This window comes from Pristiophorus japonicus, chromosome 14 (assembly GCF_044704955.1).
Source record: "Pristiophorus japonicus isolate sPriJap1 chromosome 14, sPriJap1.hap1, whole genome shotgun sequence".
In the NCBI taxonomy this organism is placed as follows: Eukaryota; Metazoa; Chordata; class Chondrichthyes; family Pristiophoridae; genus Pristiophorus; species Pristiophorus japonicus.
In genome coordinates, this window is record NC_091990.1 from 50,437,795 (window position 1) to 50,459,183 (window position 21,389).

General features: G+C 45.0%; 1 protein-coding gene across 1 annotated transcript in view; it reads left to right on the forward strand.

The window, feature by feature from the left end:
• The window catches only part of grik3 (glutamate ionotropic receptor kainate type subunit 3), a 609,594-nt gene that overhangs the window by 491,474 nt on the left and 96,731 nt on the right, over positions 1-21,389 (forward strand). The window contains exon 12 of the mRNA XM_070899209.1: positions 15,455-15,573. Within this exon, the coding sequence (XP_070755310.1) occupies positions 15,455-15,573 (119 nt within the window). The remainder of the gene's footprint in view (positions 1-15,454; positions 15,574-21,389) is intronic.

Consider the following 21,389-nt stretch of genomic DNA (forward strand, 5'->3'; position numbering starts at 1 on the left):
CTATGCGTGATAGATTCAAAGAACACACAATTCACACGGCCTTTTAAGATGGGAGCAGCTTCTGGAAATCTGTGGAAACCTCCAGGTCAGGTGACCTGATCTTTATTAAACACAGCACTGGCTGCAGTAACACAGGCGTCCACAGTGTGGAGCTACAGACATTACACTATGCTTACAGGGGGGGGGGGGGGTCAAATGCCACACAGATGCAGTTGGTGATCTTCTGGACTCTGGGAAAGCCAGCAATTCTATAAAAGTGAGGTTCTGACCACATATCCACGCCATCACCAAGACCACCTACTTCCACCGATGTAACATCACCTGACTCCACCCCTGCCTCAGCTCAACTGATGCTGAAGCCTTCATTCATGCCATTGTTACCTCTGGATTTGACTATTCCAATTCATTCCTGGCCGGCCTCCAATCTTCCACCCTCCATAAAATTAAGCTTAAACAAAACTGATCCTAACTCGCACCGTTCATCCATCACGCCCTGTGCTCGCTGATCTACATTGGCTCCTGGTTGAGCAATGCCTCAATTTAAAAATTCTCAACCTAGTTTTCAAATCCCTCCATGGCCTTACCTGTCCCTATCTCTGTATTCTTCTCTAGCCCCACAAACCTCCAAGATATCTGTGCTCCCCTAATTCTGATCTCATGCACATCGCCGCTTTTCATCACTCAACCAATGGTGACTGCCCCTTCAGCTTCCAAGACCCTAAGCTCTGGAATTCCCTCCCTAAAGTTCTCTGCCACTCTACCTCTCTTTCCTCCTTTAAGATGCTACTTAAAATCTATCTCTTTGACCAACTTTTGTTAATCTATCCTAATATCTCCTTAAAATGTGTTTGAAAACATTCCTATGCAGTGGCCTTAGGATGTTTTGTTGTTGTAGAATGATGTTGTCATCTCACTCTACTGCTACCAGTCAGTGGTGAAAGTAATGCTGCCAATCCGACATTTCTTGCCCATTCCTAGATGTCCTGAGTAGGTAGTGGTGATAGGACTTCTCCTTGTACTGTTGCAGTCCTTGTTATATTCTGTAATGGCTTTCAAAGCCTGCCTTCTAAACCTTAGCCTTTTTAGGCATATCACTACTGTTGTTACTAGGCGACTGTGCCTGATCCGGGAGACACACTGTGCAGCCAATTGCCACATGACATTACAGGTAGCCACTTCCTCTTTTTCTAGTGCTCTACCAGTCCAGCACTGTATGTAATCACTGCAGTGAGCAAAAATGTAGAATATGGAACAAAAACATAAATCTACTCACTTTTAAATGAACACCCCAGCTTTCTTAATCTCATCAGTCCTTTAATACCTATTCCATCAAGGCAAGAGTAACGCAACACCTCACTGCTGCAATGTGGACCAAGACGCCCAGCGGTCCCTCTGTGACTGAGTGCCTGATCAGACCATTTAATTGCCGTACCACACAATTTGAATGCGTGAGCACTTGCACGCCATCTCGCACCCCAGTGTTGGGAAACATGCCTTATGTGACCTTTGTACCACGCTCCTGACATTGCTATCACCCAATGCTCAATTGTAAAGCATTGCACTGACAGCAATTGCTGGGGTTTGGTCTTGTTACTTACCGCAGTGTTGAATGAGCACACTCTCAGTAAGTGCAGGGAGGAAAATAAAAAGCTAAACCCTCACACTCCTATTCCTGTCCATCATCAAGAGGCTTTCACTGAATTCAAAGAGCTCCGATAGACTCTATCCTGCACCGGCCTAGATTTAAACCGAAAGGAGAGATTTGTAAATTGCCATCTCCATTGCACTATTGTCACAGTGTATTAACAATACACCCACTCAGTGCTGTCAGTCAAACACTGCACAGTGAATGGAGTGATAGACCCTGTATGTTTCCTACAGCAATCTTGTAACAGCAATTAGCTCCTGGGTGTCAAATTTGCATTTAAAAAAAAATCCAATGATAAAAAGCAGATAAATAATTGAAATAATTGTAAAGGATTCCAAGTTGTGGCTTAATTCAACTTGTGTAATACAAATAACTGAGCACAAAGTGCTTTGAGTGTTCTCCCCTTTGTTGGCCTTTTACAGTTTCAGTTTAAGGTTACGTAATCCACATAAAAGAGACTTTGAACATTTATAAACCGTGAGATACAATAGTCATAGTGAGAGCAGTTTTGCATAGAAGGTTGAGATAGATGCATTTGGACTGAACTAACATTCTCAAATGGCAGAGAGTGGTTAGAATGTGGAACTCGCTACCCACAACATAAGGACATAAGAAATAGGAGCCGGAGTAGGCCATTTGGCCCCTCGAGCCTGCTCTGCCATTTAATATCATGGTTGATCAGATTTTGGGCTCAGCTCCGCTGCTCGTTTCCCATAACCTTTTATTCCCCTAGCACTCAAAAATCTGTCTATCCCCACCTTAAATATATTCAATGACCCAGCCTCCACACGTCTCTGGGGCAGATAATTCCACAGATTTACAATTCTCTGAGAGAAGAAATTCCACCTCATTTCAGTAATAAATGGGTGACCCTTTATTCTGAAACTATCCCCCTAGTTCTAGGTTCCCTCATGAGGGGAAACATCCTCCCTGCATCTACCTTGTCGAGCCCCCTCAGTATCTTACATGTTTCAATAAAATTACCTCTCAATCTTCTAAACTCCAGTGAATGTAGGCCCAGCCTGCTTAACGTTCCTTCATAAGTCAACCCTTTCATCTCAGGAATCAACTGAGTGAATCTTCTCTGAACTGCCTCAAATGCAAGTATATCACTCCTTAAATAAGGAGATCAAAAATGTATGCACTGCTCTAGGTGTGGCCTCATCAATACCCTGTACAATTGTAGCAGGAAGTCCTTGCTTTTATACTCCACCCCCTTTGCAATAAAGGCCAACATTCCAGTTGCCTTCCTGATTACTTGCTGTAACATTTGTGTTTCATGCACAAGGACACCCAGCTCCCTCTACTGCAGCATTTTTTTTATTTATCTCCATTTAAATAATAATTTGCTTTTTTATTTTTCCTGCCAAAGTAGATAACCTCACACTTTCCCATATTATGATCCATCTGCCAAATTTTTGCCTACTCACTTAGTCTGTCTATATCCCTTTGCAGATTGTTCGTGTCCTCCTCACAACTTGCTTTCCCATCTATCTTTGTATCATCAGCAAACTTGGCTACATTACACTCAGTCCCTTCATCCAAGTCATTAATCTAGATTGTAAATAGTTGAGGCCCCAGCACTTATCCCTGTGGCACCCCACTAGTTACCGTTTGCCAACCGGAAAATGACCCATTTATCCCGACTCTCTGTTTTCTGTTATTTAGCCAATCTGCTGTCGATGCTAATATATTACCCTCAACTCAGTGAACCTTTTCTTGTGCAGTAACCTTTTACATGGCACCTTATCGAATGCTTTATGGAAATCCAAATACACCACATCCACTGGTTCCCCCTTATCCACAAGGAGTAGTTGAGGTGAATAGCTTAGATGCTTTTAAGGGGAAGCTAGATAAACACGAGGAAGAAAGGAATAGAAGGATATGCTACTAGGGTCAGAATAATTTGGATGGACGAAGGCTCATGTAGAGCATAAACGCCAGCATGGACCTATTGAGCTGAATGGTCTATTTCTGTGCTGTAAATTCTATGTACTGCATTTGGAGATTCAGATTAAATTGCAGTGTTGCTTTTTGCATCATTAGGTTCAGGCACATCCAGTCTCTATTCTCTCTGTTTCCCCTCTATACCCCTCTCGCCTCCACACACACTTTCTTGGCTTAGAACAAGGTCTCACACAGTTCTCCACAAATCAATCAAGCAGTTTCCAGCCAGCAATTGGATTCTTCCACCTAGATTCTTTTTGGTCAGTTTTTTGTGCTTGTCGCAATGAGGGATATCAGCACTGGGGAAGAGGAATGAATTGGCTACCCAGTACCGTGTCCTTCCAATAGCAAGAATTAGATGCAAAGTAAAGGTCCCTCAGCAAAAAGCAAGACAAACAATCCTGCAAACCATGGCCTGTGAGATCAAACTCATTCCCAATCTGGAGGGTGGATACATAGTTCATTGTAGCCAAGATCCTTTACGACTACTAACTTGCTTGATCACATTATTTATCACAAATGTAGACATGTTTCCCACGCCACGATCATAGTGCTCTGTGATAGTCCTTACTATTTTCTTGAATGAGGACTCTCACTTGTTTAAAGACCAGAATGCATAGGCTTGCTTTGGGAGGCTGCCAAATTGTGCACAAAACAATTTTCCATGGGTCAGGAGAGAACATTTCTTCAGAGCATGTGAATAATGCCACATACTGGATAGTCCAAGAGAAGAAAAATATCTGTTTTGAAACTGCATTCTTTATAAATACAGGAGTAAAAATGAAACAAATTTTGCTCATAACAAGGAGACACTGAAATAGTTAGTTTTGATTGGACCCTTCAAAATAAATAAATGTGGTTGTCCTCACTCACTTCATATCGATGAAGAAGTAAATGTCTCCTCATGTACTCAGTTACCTAAATAAATACATGACTCATGAGTGAGGAACTCTTTACCCCAGACACTGTTTATTGCGCTGTGTTCAAAGCAAGCATTAAGAAATATAAAATGTAAGCAAATGTTAAACTAATTTGCACCTTTTCATCCTTATCAATATTTGTGGCAATTGTACTTCCTGTTACAAAAGGTTTCTGCTTAAAGAAACACATTTTAATTCAGGCCCTTTAATCGGAAACTTGACACTTGACTAATGGTATAGTTCTCCCAAGGGACAGTGCTTACGTATTAAGAAATGTGTTAATTTTCCTCATGTTAATATGTTAGAAATCTGATTTCAAGCCTACAGTTGGCAAGCTGAGCAAAAATTGATAGATTTTTTTTTAAATCAAGTTATTTTGAATAGTTACGTGTGTTTGCTTTGTTTGCCTTCACCTTCCCAAGACATTTACACATAATTAAATTATGGTTAATGGACCAGAATTTGTGGTCAGAGGTTTCCCGCGGGCGGATGCCTCCAACTGCAAATATTTCACCCAAAGTACCTGGTGGTCCTGGAGGTTCGGAGACTTGTGGTCCTGGGCCTCTAAGCGAAGGCTTGCTAGAGACCCATGCTTCCCAGGATCATATGGGCTTTGTAAGCATCACTAGGATCACGTGGGCCGGCCCAACCTATCAGAGTTGGGTATCCCCATTCATACTTATAGTGATTCCAATCCACACTGCCCAAAAGCCCCGCAAAACAAATGTATGTTAACTTAAGAAATCAGCGCCGCGCACAAGAGGATAGGAGCGAGGCAATAAGAACACACAATAAAATACCTTTATTTTCCACGGGGAACTCTTTTTGAACCAAGGGAAGAAGATTTCCGGGCCGAAAGGACTGCTCCCCCCGCTGCAATCCCGGGTCGAATGGCCCACTGCTCGGTCCTGCTTCCCCCTGCGAGTTGAAGTTCAGGAGCGGGAGGGCCATTCGGCCGGGGATTGCAGCGGGTCCAGCAGGGGGGAGCAGTAGTCGCGGGTCCAGCGGGGGGCGGGGGGGGGGGGAGGTCATTCGGGGGCCCAGGATTGCAGCAGGTCCAGCGGATTTCACTTTTTAAATGCTGGATTGTATGGTATAGAAATGAGCAGGTTAATCATTTTGGGGTACAGGATCCAGCAGTGATCAAATGCTAATGATGTCTATGTCTTGGTAAAGTTGTCTTACGATTGCTAATCCCTCAGTGTGAATGTCATTATGAATCAAAGACAGGAGCGGGCTTCAGCTTGCTTCAGTGTCTCTGGTTGCCCTGGCAACTTCAGCTTTTCGCGTGTGCCCAGAGAGTTTTTAGTGCAAACTTGAAACTCCTCACCCCCAGACTAACTTCGAAGAGCACGGCGCCAAATTCAAATATTTCTTTGGCCAAAGTTCCGATTTTATTTTTTGGTGTAAATGTACACAAAAAAATCGTACGTTAACATGCGCGGGTGCCAAAAATCCAACAAGTGGAAAATAGGGGCCATACTCATGGTTTTTATTTATGCTATTTGTTTACTATTCCAGAGACAACAAAGGAGAAACAATGACAAGATGATAGAGACTATCCCTCACCTTCATCTCCCAGTGCTTCTTGACTGCAGGAACCTCACTCTCAGCGCTAACAGACCTTGGGGTGGAAATTCGGTTGGGGGCTAATTAGGGCTCTAATGGCGGCGGGATGGTAAATTTTGTGCCGGGAAATGGTTTGCACCTTCAACCACAAAATTCGGCAGCTGGGCCCTGAGAGTGGAGCGGAGCGCTAAGAGTGCTAGGCTGGCTGAGCAACTGAAAGTCCCGAGCTAAAGAGCTGGCCTCTAAGCGCCCTAAAAGAAGCTTCACTGGAAAAAAATAATCACAAAAAAACCCACAAAAACCTATCCCAATACCTTGCTCACCCCACATAAACATAAATCACACTTACCCGATGTATTCATTCCTTCGCTCACCGTCGCCGGGACAGCTCTGACTGCCCGCTTGCCCAGGCAGTCCCACAAGGGTGCGCTACAGGGCACTACAGGGTCAGCGCTAAACCAAAATCATTGCGCTGTCGAAACGGGGGGCGTTGCACACTGGCTAGATGCCCCCAGGCGGTACTGATCAGCACCACTAGCACCGGCTCACTGAATGTGCCGAGCGGCGTGAATGCCGGTGATCGCGGCTCCGAACCCCTTTAGCGCCCCTGTTACGACTCTTTCCAGGGCGCTAAGCGAACAAATTAAATAACACAATCATAATCACTGATTTACATTTCTTTTAACTGAAAAGCAGGCAATGGTATGGAATTTGATTCTGAAAATAGTGTTCAAAATGAAGAATGGCAGGTTATTAAAATGCAATTTCATTTATTCGCTCGCTGTAAATCAGTAGCTTTGCTGTTTTATTGTGCCATAACTCCTCATGTTTTTATAAAATAGTGTACCTCCCACTTACCATGAGCAACAGCATGGGCGATGGGCTAGTAATGTAATAAAAGCACCCATATTATTGTCCATCGCGTCAGTTCCTACGTCGCACTTTCTGTCACACAGAGAGTAGTTATAACTTACTATGACATGGAATAGCTGAGGAGAATAACAGCGATGTATTTAAGGGGAAGCTAGGAATTACATGAGAGAGAAAGGAATAGAAGGATCCGCTGATAGAGTGAGATGAAGTAGGGTGGGAGGAGGCTCATGTGGAGCATAAGTTGGGCCTAAGATCCTGTTTCTGTGCTGTAAATTCCATTTAATACTATATAATTTTCTTCTCATAGGTAACTTGTAGCTCATTTACTGATACGGGTGCAGTAGCATAGTGGTTATGTTACTGGACCAGTAATCCAGAGACCTGGACTAATGATTCAGAGATGTGAGTTCAAATCCTACCATCGCAGCTGGGGAATTTAAATTCAGTAAATGAAATACATCTGTAAATAAGTGAGTAAAGGTGACCATGAAATGACCGGATTATGATAAAAACTCATCTAGTTCACTAATATTCTTTAGGAAAGGAAACCTGCTGTCCTTATCTGGTCTGGCCTATAAGTGACTCCAGACCGACAGCAATGTGGCTGACTCTTAACTGCTCTCTGAAGCCACTCAGTTGTAACAAACCGCTACAAGAAACAATAATAAGAATTGATGCATATGCTTATCACTGTAACAAATCACACGTGGCCCATTGCTGGAGCTGATCACCTTGTGACCTTCAGGTTTAATGTAAACTCCAAAAGTGGAGCCTGCTTTATATAGGGAGGCAGCACAAGGTGCAGTAATGTGTGCCTCCTGGGCTTTCCCCATCTGTTGGATATTACATGGTACAGAGCATGGCTGCAAATACATCATAAGAATAAAACCGGATGGACCACCCTGCATGGAATTTGGAACCAGCTTCAAACATAACAATTGCACACCCTCCAAAGTCCTCCTCACTAACATCCAGGGACTTGTGCCAAAATTGGGAGACCTGTCCCACAGAGTAGTCAAGCAACAGCCTGATATAGTCATACTCAAAGAATCAAACCTTTCAACCAACATCCCAGACTCCTCCATAACCATCCCTGGGTATGTCCTGTCCCACGGAAGGGTGTGGCCCTGGGAGTCCTCAACCTTGACTTCGGCTCCCATGAAGTCTCATGACTTCAGGTCAAACATGGGCAAGGAAACCTCCTGCTGATTACTACTTACTGCCCTCCCTCAACTGATGAATCAGTACTCCTCCATGTTGAACACCACTTGGAAGAAGCACTGAGAGTAGCAAGGGCACAGAATGTACTCTGGGTGGGCGACTTTAATGTCCATCACCAAGAGTGGCTCGATAGCACCACTACTGACCGAGCTGGCCGAATCCTGAAGGAAACATCTACCAGACTGGGCCTGCGGCAGGTCTTGAGAAAATCAACAGGAGGGAAAAACCTACTTGTCCTCACCAATCTACCTGTCACAGATGTATCTGTCCATGACAGCATTGGTAGCAGCGATCACCGCACAATCATTGTGGAGATGAATTCCCGTCTTCACACTGAAGACACCCTCCATTGCGTTGTGTGGCACTACCACCGTGCTAAATAGTATAGATTCAGAACAGATCTCGCAGCTCAAATCTGGGCATCCATGAAGCGTTGTGGAACATCAACAGCGGAATTGTATTCCATCACAATCTATAACCTCAAGGCCCGGCATATCCCTCACTCTACCATTATCATCAACCCAGGGTACCAACCCAGGTTCAATGAGGAGTGCATGCCAGGAGCAGCACCAGGCGTACCTAAAAATAGGGTATCAACGTGGGGAAGCTGCAACACAGGGCTACATGCATGCTAAACAGCGTAAGCAGCATGCTGTAAATCAGAACTAAGTGATCTCACAATCAACGGATCAGATCAAAGCTCTACAGACCTGCCACATCCAGTCGTGAATGGTGGTGGCCATTAAACAACTAATGGGAGGAGGAGGCTCCATGAATATCCCATCGTAAATAATGGCAGGGCCCAGCACGCAAGTGAAAAAGATAAAGCTGAAGCATTTGCAACCATCTTCAGCCAGAAATGCCGAGTGGATGATCCATATCGGCGTCCACGTGAGGTCCTCACCATCACAGAAGCCAGTCTTCAGCCAATTCAGTTCACTCCACATGATACCAAGAAATGGCTGAGTGCACTGGATATAGCATAGACTATGGGCCCTGATAACATCCCAGCTGTCGTGCTGAAGACTTGTGCTCCAAAACAAGCCAAGCCTCTAGCCAAGGTGTTCCAGTACAGCTACAACACTGGCAACTACCCGACATTGTGGAAAACTGCCCAGGTATATCCTGTCCACAAAAAGCAGGACAAATCCAATCAGGCCAATTACCACCTCATCAGTCTACTCTCATTCATCAGCAAAGTGATGGAAGGTTTCATCGACAGTGCTATCAAGTGGCACTTATTCACTAACAACCTGCTCACAGATGCTTAGTTTGGGTTCCGCCAGGACCACTCGGCTATTACAGCCTTGGTCCAAACATGGAGAAAAGAGCTGAATTTCAGAGGTGAGGTAAAAGTGACTGCCCTTGACATCAAAGCAGCATTTGACTGAGTGTGGCATCAAGGAGCCCTACTAAAATTAAAGTCAATGGGAATGTGGGCGAAAACACTTCACTGGCTGGAGTCATACCTAGCACAAAGGAAGATTGTTGTGGTTGTTAGAGGTCAATCATCACAGCCCCAGGGCATCGCTTCAGGAGTTCCTCATGGCAGTTTCCTAGGCCCAACCATCTTCAGCTGCTTAATCAATGACCTTCCCTCCATAATAAGGTCAGAAGTGGGGATGTTCACTGATTGCACAGTGTTCAGTTTCATTCACATCTCTACAGAAAATGAAGCATTCCATGCCCGCATGCAGCAAGACCTGGACAACATTCATGCTTGGGCTGATAAATGGCAAGTAACGTTCGCAACACACAAGTGCCAGGCAATGACCATCTCCAACAAGCGAGATTCTAACCACCGCCTCTTGACATTCAACAGCTCTGTGTCTCAATGCGAGGAGTATGCGTAATAAGGTGGACGAATTAACTGCGCAGATAGCAGTTAAGAGATATGATGTAATTGGCATCACGGAGACATGGCTCCAGGGTGACCAAGGCTGGGAACTCAACATTCAGGGGTATTCAACATTCAGGAAGGATAGACAAAAAGGAAAAGGAGGTGGGGTGGCATTGCTGGTTAAAGAGGAAAGTAACGTAAGAGTAAGAAGGACATTAGCTTGGATAATGTGGAATCGGTATGTGTCATGTATTCAACTATCATTGTAACCCATGTATAAGCTGCCACGTATGGGGCATGCCCTGAGGAGTTTAAACTGTTTCATAGGCGCAAGGATGAACTCTCGATTCAGGCCGATTGCCTACTGTGAGGAAACCAAGTAGTCATGCCCCAGAAGGGCAGAGAGGTGTGTATCAGAGAACTTCACAACGAGCACCCAGGCATTGTCATGATGAAGGCAATTGCCAGGTCACACGTTTGGTGGCCAGGGATAGATGGAGACCTAGAACTTTGTGTTCGCAGGTGCAACACGTGTGCTCAGCTGGGCAACGCACCCAGGGAAGCCCACCTTAGCCCCTGGTCCCGGCCCGCCAAGCCATGGTCACGCATCCATGTGGACTACGCAGGTCCTTTCATGGGAAAAATGTTTTTGGTGTAGTAGACGCCTACTCCAAATGGATTGAGTGTGCCATTTTAAATTCAAGCACATCCTCTGCCACGAGCAATGTTCGCCACCCATGGTCTACCGGATGTCTTGGTCAGTGACAATGGCCCGTGCTTCACAAGCACTGAATTCCAGGACTTCATGGCAGACAATGGAATCAACCATGACAGAACAGCACCGTTCAAGCTGGCCTCAAACAGCCAGGTGGAACGAGCAATGCAGATAATCAAACAGGGGATGCTCAGAGTCCAAGGGGGTTCCCTACAAAGCCACTTATCACACCTCCTGTTGGCCAATAGATCCCGACCACATTCGCTCACAGGGGTTCCACCCGCACAGCTGCTAATGAAAAGGGCGCTCAAAACCAGGTTATCCCTTATTTACCCTACTATGAAAGAAATTGTTGAGCGCAGGCGTCAGCCACAATGTGCATGACAAGAATGCAAGGGCGTGATGTATTGATGTCAATGACCCTGTTTTTGTCCTTAATTATGCTGCAGGGCCCAAATGGCTTGCAGGCACTGTGATTGCCAAAGAAGGGAATAGGGTTTTGGTAGTTAAACTTACCAATGGACAAATCTGGGGCAAACACGTGGACCAAACTAAAAGGAGGTTCAGCAACCCCATAGACGAAGCAGAGGAAGAACATGACGTAGAGTTTACTCCACCACAGGTGACCGAACACTGGAACCAAGTGGAGGAGAGTCGAGTCACTGTGGACAGTCCGGACAGGCCTGAGGCACCGCAAACAGCAGACACTCAGGCCAGCGCCCAACAACCGGAGCCCCAACTCAGGCACTCTACAAGAAAGCGTAAACCACAAGAGAGACTTAACCTGTGATCCCAATAAGACTTTGCGGGGGAGGTGATGTTATGTATTCAACTATCATTGTAAACCATGTATAAGCTGACCTAAGTTGTACACCTTGAGAACATTGACTACAGGGGGCGAACTTGTGGGAGACATTCCTAACCTGGACTTTCCGGTATAAAAGGGGAAGCTCCACCCACTATCATGCTCTTGAGGTCTTGGTAATAAAGGTAACTGGTCACAGAGTGACCTTCTCTCAAGTATGGGCCTCGTGTGCATTTATACTGTATAGTAAGGACATATCAGTATTGGTGGAGCTACGGAATAGCAAAGGGCAGCAAACGCTAGTGGGAGTTGTGTACAGACCACTAAACAGTAGTAGTGAGGTTGGGGACAGCACCAAACAAGAAATTAGGGATGCGTGCAATAAAGGTACAGCAGATATCATGGACGACTTTAATCTACATATTGATTGGGCTAACCAAACTGGTAGCAATGCGGTGGAGGAGGATTTCCTGGAGTGTATTCGGGATGGTTTTCTAGATCAATATGTCGAGGAACCAACTAGACGGCTGGCCATCCTAGACTGGGTGATGTGTAATGAGAAAGGACTAATTAGCAATCTTGTTGTGCGAGGCTCCTTGGGGAAGAGTGACCATAATATGGTAAAATTCTTTATTAAGATGGAGTGTGACACAGTTAATTCAGAGACTAGGGTCCTGAACTTAAGGAAATGTAACTTCGATGGTATGAGGCGTGAATTGGCTAGAATAGACTGGCAAATGATACTTGGGGGGTTGACGGTGGATAGGCAATTGCAAACATTTAAAGATCACATGGATGAACTTCAACAATTGTACATCCCTGTCTGGAGTAAAAGTAAAACTGGGAAGGTGGCTGAACCATGGCTAACAAGGGAAATTAAGGATAGTGTTAAATCCAAGGAAGAGACATATAAATTGGCCAGAAAAAGCAGCAAACCTGAGGACTGGGAGAAATTTAGAATTCAGCAGAGAAAGATAAAGTGTTTAATTAGGAAGGGGAAAATAGAGTATGAGAGGAAGCTTGCTGGGAACATAAAAACTGACTGCAAAGGCTTCTATAGATATGTGAAAAGAAAAAGATTAGTGAAGACAAACGTAGGTCCATTGCAGTTAAATTCAGGTGAATTTACAATGGGGAACAAAGAAATGGCAGACGAGTTGAACAAATACTTTGGTTCTGTCTTCACGAAGGAAGACACAAATAATCTTCCGGAAATACTAGGGGACCGAGGGCCTAGTGAGAAGGTGGAACTGAAGGAAATCCTTATTTGGCGGGAAATTGTGTTCGGGAAATTGATGGGATTGAAGACCTATAAATCCCCGGGGCCTGATAGTCTGCATCCCAGAGAACTTAAGGAAGTGGCCCTAGAAATAGTGGATGCATTGGTGATCATTTTCCAACAGTCCTTCGACTCTGGATCAGTTCCTATGGACTGGAGGGCAGCTAATGTAACACCAGTTTTTAAAAAAGGAGGGAGAGAGAAAATGGGTAATTATAGACTGGTTAGTTTGACATCAGTAGTGGGGAAAATGTTGGAAACAATTATTAAAGACGAAATAGCAGTGCATTTGGAAAGCAGTGATAGGATCGGTCCAAGTCAGCATGGATTTATGAAGGGAAAATCATGCTTGACAAATCTTCTGGCATTTTTTGAGGATGTAATTCTCAAGGGAGAACCAGCGGATGTGGTGTATTTGAACTTTCAAAAGGCTTTTGACAAGGTCCCACACAAAAGATTGGTGTGCAAAATTAAAGCACATGGTATTGTGGGTAATGTACTAACATGGATAGAGATCTGGTTGCAGACAGGAATCAGAGAGTCGGGATAAATGGGTCCTTTTCAGAATGGCAGGCAGTAATGAGTGGGGTGCCGCAGGGCTCAGTGCTGGAACCCCAGCTCTTTACAATAAACATTAATGATTTAGATGAAGGAATTGAGTATAATATCTACAAGTTTGCAGATGACACTAAGCTTGGTGGCAGTGTGAGCTGTGAGGAGGACACTAAGAGGCTGCAGGGTGACTTGGACAGGATAGGTGAGTGGGCAAATGCATGGCAGATGTAGTATAATGTGGATAAATGTGAGGTTATCCACTTTGGTGGCAAAAACACGAAGGCAGAATATTATCTGAATGGCGGCAGATTAGGAAAAGGGGAGGTTCAACGAGACCTGGGTGTCATGGTACATCAGTCATTGAAGTTGGCATGCAGGTACAGCAGGCGGTGAAGAAAGCAAATGGTATGTTGGCCTTCATAGCTAGGAGCTAGGATTTGAGTATAGGAGCAGGGAAGTCTTACTGCAGTTGTACAGGGCCTTGGTGAGGCCTCACCTGGAATATTGTGTTCAGTTATGGTCTCCTAATCTGAGGAAGGACATTCTTGCTATTGAGGGAGTGCAGCGAACGTTCACCAAATTGATTTCCGGGATGGCAGGACTGACATATGAGGAGAGACTGGATTGACTGGGCCTGTATTCACTGGAGTTTAGAAGGATGAGAGGGGATCTCATAGAAACATATAAAATTCTGACGGGACTGGACAGGTTAGATGCAGGAAGAATGTTCCCAATGTTGGGGAAGTACAGAAACCAGGGGACGGAGTCTAAGGATAAGGGGTAAGCCATTTAGCACTGAGATGAGGAGAAACTTCTTCACTCAGAGAATTGTTAATCTATGGAAATCCCTATCGCAGAGAGTTGTTGATGCCAGTTCATTGAATATATTCAAATGAGAGTTAGATATGGCCCTTATGGCTAAAGGGATCAAGAGGTATGGAGAGAAAGCAGGAAAGGGGTAATGAGGTGAACGATCAGCCATGATCTTATTGAATGGTGGTGCTCGAAAGGCCAAATGGCCTACTCCTGCACCTATTTTCTCTGTTTCTATATTTCTATTACAATCGCCGAATCCCCCACCATCAACACCCTGGGGACCACAAACTTAACTGGATCAGCCGCATAAATACTGTCGCAACAAGAGCAGATCAGAGGCTGGGTATTCATCAGCGAGTATCTCACTTCCTGAATTCCCAATGCCTTAACATCATCTACAAGGCATAAGTCAGGAGTGTGATGGAATACTCTCCACTTGCCTGGATGGGTGCAGCTTCAACAACACTCAAGAAGCTTGTCAACATCCAGGACAAAGCAGCCCGCTTGATTGGCACCCCATGCACCACTTTCAACATTCTCTCCCTCCACCACCAGCGCACCATGGCTGCAGTGTGTACCATCTACAAGATGCACTGCAGCAACTCACCATAGCTTCTTTGGCAGCACCTCTCAAACCCGTGACCTCTACCACCTAGATGGACAAGGGCAGCAGGCGCATGGGAACACCACCACCTCCACATTCACCTGCAAGTTACACACCATCCTTACTTGGACATATATCTCCGTTCCTTCATCATCACTGGCTCAAAATCCTGGAACTCTCTCCATAACAGCACTGTGGGAGGACCTTCACCACACGGGACTGCAGCGGTTCAAGAAGGCGGCTCAACACCACCTTCTCAAGTGCAATTAGGGATGGGCAATAAATGCTGGCCTTGCCAACGATGCCCACATCCCGGAACGAATAAAAAAATATATACAAATCTTCTAATTTTAAAAAACGTGCAAAAGAAAGAGTCTCCACCAATATTCCCTTTGCCCACGCAGAGCTCTGCAAGTACCACACAGTTGGCTCACTGGCTTTTAAATAGGAAAATCCGCGCATGCGTGGTGTTTAGAATGGGCCGCGCACCAAAAAAAAATTGAAGGGAATGTTTGTCTCCACCCAAAATGTTAACCATTCTTTTCTCTCAGATGCTGACAAACCCACTCTGAACATCCAGTGTTTTCGGTTTTTAATTCAGATTTTCCTGCTTGCAGTTTTACTTTTCAATGTTTATCTACATTTCTCACCTCCCCTTACAGGTTCAGCCCCTATGAATGGTATGATGCTCATCCATGCAACCCTGGATCCGATGTCGTGGAAAACAACTTCACCCTATTGAATAGCTTCTGGTTTGGAGTCGGAGCTCTCATGCAACAAGGTGAGATATTTTTCACTCTTTCTTTCTTTCTCGCTCCCTCTCAGCAATCTGCTTCCTATGAACCAGGATTCATAGCATAGCAAAGCAGCTCAAAGGCAAGTAGAAATTGCTCCATAATGTTGGAGTGCCGTTTTCAGCTAATGAACCAGGCTCATGGCCAACAAAGCAGTTGCTCTTGGAAACCAGGGTACCCCAGCATCAAAGAGCAAAGTAGGCCTCAACACTCACCATCGGACCTTGTGCCAGTGAACACGAGCAATAAAAACACATAAGAACATAACATAAGAACATAAGAAACTCATAACCCTTTATTCCCTTATCGTTCAAAAATCTGTCTATCGCCGCCTTAAATATATTCAATGACCCAGCCTCCACAGCTCTCTGGGGCAGAGAATTCCATAGATTTACAACCCTCAGAGAAGAAATTCCTCCTCATCTCAGTTTTAAATGGGTGGCCCCTTATTCTGAGACTATGTCCCCTAGTTTTAGTTTCCTCTATGAGTAGAAATATCCTCTCTGCATCCACTTTGTCGAGCACCCTCATTATTTTATATGTTTCGACAAGATCACCTCTCATTCTTCTGAACTCCAATATGTATAGTCCCAATCTACTTACCCATCTTCATAAGTCAACCACCTCATCTCCGGAATCAACCTGGTGAACCTTCTCTGAACAGCCCCCAATGCAAGTATATCCACGTTTCTGCTTTACGTAATAACATAGGAGAGCACGGGGAAAAAAAGGCCCTTCACCTCATCAAGCCCACTCCTTCTGCAGACTATGTACACAGGGATTTCATTGTACCTCAGCAAAGAGGGAAACTCTACATAAGTGGTTTCAAAGAGCCGGAACAGGCATGATGGGCCGAATGGTCTCCTTCTGTGCTGTATGATTCAATGAAGTACAGCCTGATCCTCAGGGTTAATTCAGTCAAATGCCATCTCCATCGCTCCACTGTTGACATTTCTTTTTGATAACGCCTTGGGACGTTTTACTGTGTTAGAGGCACTCGGTACTATATAAACACAAGTTGTTGTTGTTCAACCCTGCCCTACCCTCCACAGGTAACATGTCCCTACCCTTCCCCCATGGCACACAAGACAAAAACACAACTGAACTACCCACCTGACAGACTTTCTTTCATCAAAAAATGATTGACACCTCTCTGAAATAATACGCCGATTCGTGGCTGTTGCCTGTTTGTTCTTAAGAATCAAATTGCGATAGGGTCAGATTTATTTCAACTGATGGCTGATTAAACCCGTATCATTTCGTGTATTGATTCGATGTAGGGTGGTAGACAATCATTGCACCTGGTTCTGTCCCCAATTTAAAACTAAATGCTTTTAAAATTAAGCAGGACCATTCACTGGGAAATGCCAACAGAGGCCATTCAACCCACTGCTCCTTGCTACCTATATATTTGAGATGATTCCTCCCCGCCTTAATTAACAATCAGAAAAATACAAGCAGACAGCACTTGTTGCAATCAGAAATATTATGTGACTAACCAAAGGATTTTCACTGGTTATATTTGCCAGACAAGGGGGTGGGGGTGGGGAAATATCACAACATGAAACTCTATTTCCGCAACAGTCAGCCAAGCAACCTCTACTGCCACAACACCATGTTGCCATGACAAAGTTGCACAGCAGCAATCATTATGGTTGTTAAAGCAAAAACACTTTCAAAGCATGAAAAAATAGTCATAGGCTTTACTCAGGCGGAGATCAGAAATGAGCCGGGGCAGAGATGGGAGCCTTTTGTATTACCGCGAGAACATCCTCGAGTACCACTTCCCCTTTCCCCACAGAGTCCAATTGGCCAGTGTCCATGCCCAACGTAATAGCATCATGATGTCATTAAGTAGTGATCTCGGATGCAAAATGCGCACACCGTGACGTGACATCAGGGAGGAGAGCTGTGCCACTGGCAGCACATTTACTGGTCACAGCTAAAATGGCGGCAGTCACCAAGACCTGGGAGCAACCCAGTGGGCCCGAAATTGATGGACTCACCACCCACTGCCGCCTGCTGCCGCCGACGTTCCTCCTCGGGTTCTGCCCAGTGCCAGTTTCGATCTGGTCTGGAGCGGGCGAGAGAGGAGAGCCGCTGGGAACCGCCCGCTGACGTCAGCGGACGGCCAACTGGCCTTATTGGACTCCCGCCCACCGAGATGCCAGATTGGTGCGGACGGGAGTTGGCACCAGAACGGGGGTGGACTGCTGGTTGGTCTATCCCCGACGGTAGTTACGATGAGCTGGAAAAAGAAATGAGTAAACATTTTTAAATTTTTTTCTTCGCAGGGACTTACCTGTATGAGGTCCCCTAAAGGTTCCGATGTTTTTTTTAAAGCTTTTCCTTTGCAGGTTTTTGACACTCCATGAGTCCAACTCCATCCTCGGCGGCACTTGGGCGGCAAGCGCCTTTGCCGCCGAGAATGAGAACTCCTGCTGACTGCTGCCAAGATTGACGGCGTAAGTCCCTCATTTGCCGCCCACCGCCCTTTCAAGGACCTTTTTGATGAAAACTCCGCCCAGAATACCGTCAGGTATCTCGGCGGCCATCGGCGGTCCTTTGGGCGGCCGGGGTCTTCACCAAATTCGGGCCCCATGTACCTGACCACTGGTCTAGAAATATCCAGCAGTTCTATTTTCACAGGCTGCCGGCCACAGGAGACTCGTGCTACTAGTGCCAGCAGCTGCATAATAGCAAGGCAGATACAGGCTGATACAATACCTCGCAGCACATGGCTTTAGTGTAATCAGTAGACAGATCAGGAACTGATGCTCCTGTTATACCAGCCTTCACATTGATTCACGCCACAAAATGGCCTTGCACCAATATGAAATTGGAAGTATAATTGCATGCTTCAGTAAAGGGAGAGAAAAGCTTGCTTTACTCTGCCCTATTAATGAGTCCTGACCACAGAAGGGTACCCTATATATGTAGCTGCATGACATTTTCATTTCCCATCCCCAAGGACCTTTGATTGTTGAATTTAATACTGATGGCGAGCAAGCTACAGCCAGGTTTGGGCCGTGGATCCTTGCCTTTTGTAAAGTAGATTGTCAGCATCCAAACTCTTATCAAAAGTAAAGACTCGCCTTTCTCTAACACCCTTCGTAGGATCAGGACGTCCCAAAGGGTTGTACAGCCAATGAATTACTTTTGAAGTGTAGTCACCATTATAACATAGGAAATGTGGCATCCAGTTTTGCAGAGAGCAAGGTACCACAAACAGCAATAAGATAAATGACCAGAAAATCTGTTAAATGATGTTGGTGGAGGAATAAATGTTGGCCAGCACACTGGGTTGTTCTCTTCTTTGAATAGTGTCATGGGATCTTTTACATCCACCTGAGTCCCATCCAAAAGGCAGAATCCCCCGTCGGTGTAGCTCTCCCTCAGCACTGCACTGGAGAGTCAGCCTAGATTTTGTACTCAAGTCCTTAGAGTACAAACCGGACGGTCTGCACCTGGGCAGGAGCAGAACCAATGTCCTAGGGGGAGTGATTGGTAGTGCTGTTGGGGAGGGGTTAAACCAATATGGCAGGGGGATGGGAACCTATGCAGGGAGACAGAGGGAAGTAGAATGGGGGCAGAAGCAAAAGATAAAAAGAAGAAAAGTAAAAGTGGAAGGCAGAGAAACCCAAGGCAAAAATCAAAAAGCGCCACATTAAATTAAAATTCCAAAAGGGCAAATTGTGTTAAAAAGACAAGCCTGAAGGCTCTGTGCCTCAATGCGAGGAGTATTCGTAATAAAGTGGAAGAATTAACAGCACAGGCCGCAATTAATGAATATGATGTAATTGGCATCATGTAGACATGGCTCCAGGGTGACCAAGGCTGCGAACTCAAAATCCAAGGGTATTCAACATTCAGGAAGGATAGACAGAAAGGAAAAGGCGTTGGGGTATCATTGCTGGTTAAAGAGGAAATTAACGCAATAGTAAGGAAGGACATTAGCTTGGATGATGTGGAATCTGTATTGGTGGAGCTACGGAATACCAAAGGGCAGAAAACTCTAGTGGGAGTTGTGTACAGACCACCAAACAGTAGTCGTGAGGTTGGGGACAGCATCAAACAAGAAATTAGGGATGTGTGCAATAAAGGTACAGCAGTTATCATGGTCAACTTTAATCTACATATAGATTGGGCTAAACAAACTGGTAGCAATACGGTGGAGGAGGATTTCCTGGAGTGTATTAGAGAAGGTTTTCCAGATCAATATGTCGAGGAACCAACTTGAGGGCTGGCCATCCTAGACTGGATGATGTGTAATGAGAAAGGACTAATTAGCAATCTTGTTGTGCGAGGCCCCTTGGGGAAGAGTGACCATAATATGGTAGAATTCTTTATTAAGATGGCGAGTGACACAGTTAATTCAGAGACTAGGGTCCATAAATTAAGAAAAGGTAACTTCGATGGTATGAGGCGTGAATTAGCTAGAATAGACAGGCAAATGATACTTGGGGGGTTGACGGTGGATAGGCAATTGCAAACATTTAAAGATCACATGGCTGAACTTCAACAATTGTACATCCCTGTCTGGAGTAAAAATAAAACGGGGAAGGTGGCTCAACCATGGCTAACTAGGGAAATTAAGGGTAGTGTTAAATCCAAGGAAGAGACATCCACATTGGCCAGAAAAAGCAGCAAACCTGAGGACTGGGAGAAATTTAGAATTCAGCAGAGGAGGATAAAGGGTTTAATTAGGAGGGGAAGAATAGAGTATGAGAGAAAGCTTGCTGGAAACATAAAAACTGACTGCAAAAGTTTCTATAGATATGTGAAGAGAAAAAGATTAGTAAAAGCAAATTAGGTGCCTTGCAGTCAGATTCAGGTGATTTTATAATGGGGAACAAAGAAATGGCAGACGAGTTGAACAAATATTTTGGTTCTGTCTTCACGAAGAAAGACACAAATAACCTTCCGGAAGTACTAGGGGACCGAGGGTCCAGTGAGAAGGAGGAACTGAAGGATATCCTTATTAGGCGGGAAATTGTGTTAGGGAAATTGATGGGATTGAAGGCCGATAAATCCCAGGGGCCTGGTAGTCTGCATCCCAGAGTATTTAAGGAAGTGGCCCTAGAAATTGTGGATGTATTGGTGATCAATTTCCAACAGTCTATCGATTCTGGATCAGTTCCTATGGACTGGAGGGTAGCTAATGTAACACCACTTTTTTAAAAAGGAGGGAGAGAGAAAACGGGTAATTATAGGCCGGTTAGCCTGACATCAGTGATGGGGAAAATGTTGGAATCAATTATTAAAGATGAAATAGCAGTGCATTTGGAAAGCAGTGACAGGATCAGTCCAAGTCAGCATAGATTTATGAAAGGAAAATCATGCTTGACAAATCTTCTGGAATTTTTTAAGGATGTAACTAGTAGAGTGGACAAGGGAGAACCAGTGGATGTGCTGTATTTGGACTTTCAAATGGCTTTTGACAAGGTCCCACACAAGAGATTGGTGTGCAAAATCTAAGCACATTGTATTAGGGGTAATGTACTGAAGTGGATAGAAAACTGGTTGGCAGACAGGAAGCAGAGAGTCGGGATAAACGGGTCCTTTTGAGAATGGCAGGCAGTGACTAGTGGAGTGCCGCAGGGCTCAGGGCTGGGACCCCAGCTCTTTACAATATACATCAATGATTTAGATGAGGGAATTGAGTGTAATATCTCCAAGTTTGCAGATTACACTAAACTGGGTAGCGGTGTGAGCTGTGAGGAGGATACTAAGAGGCTGCAGTGTGACTTGGACAGGTTAGGCGAGTGGGCAAATGCATGGCAGATGCAGTATAATGTGGATA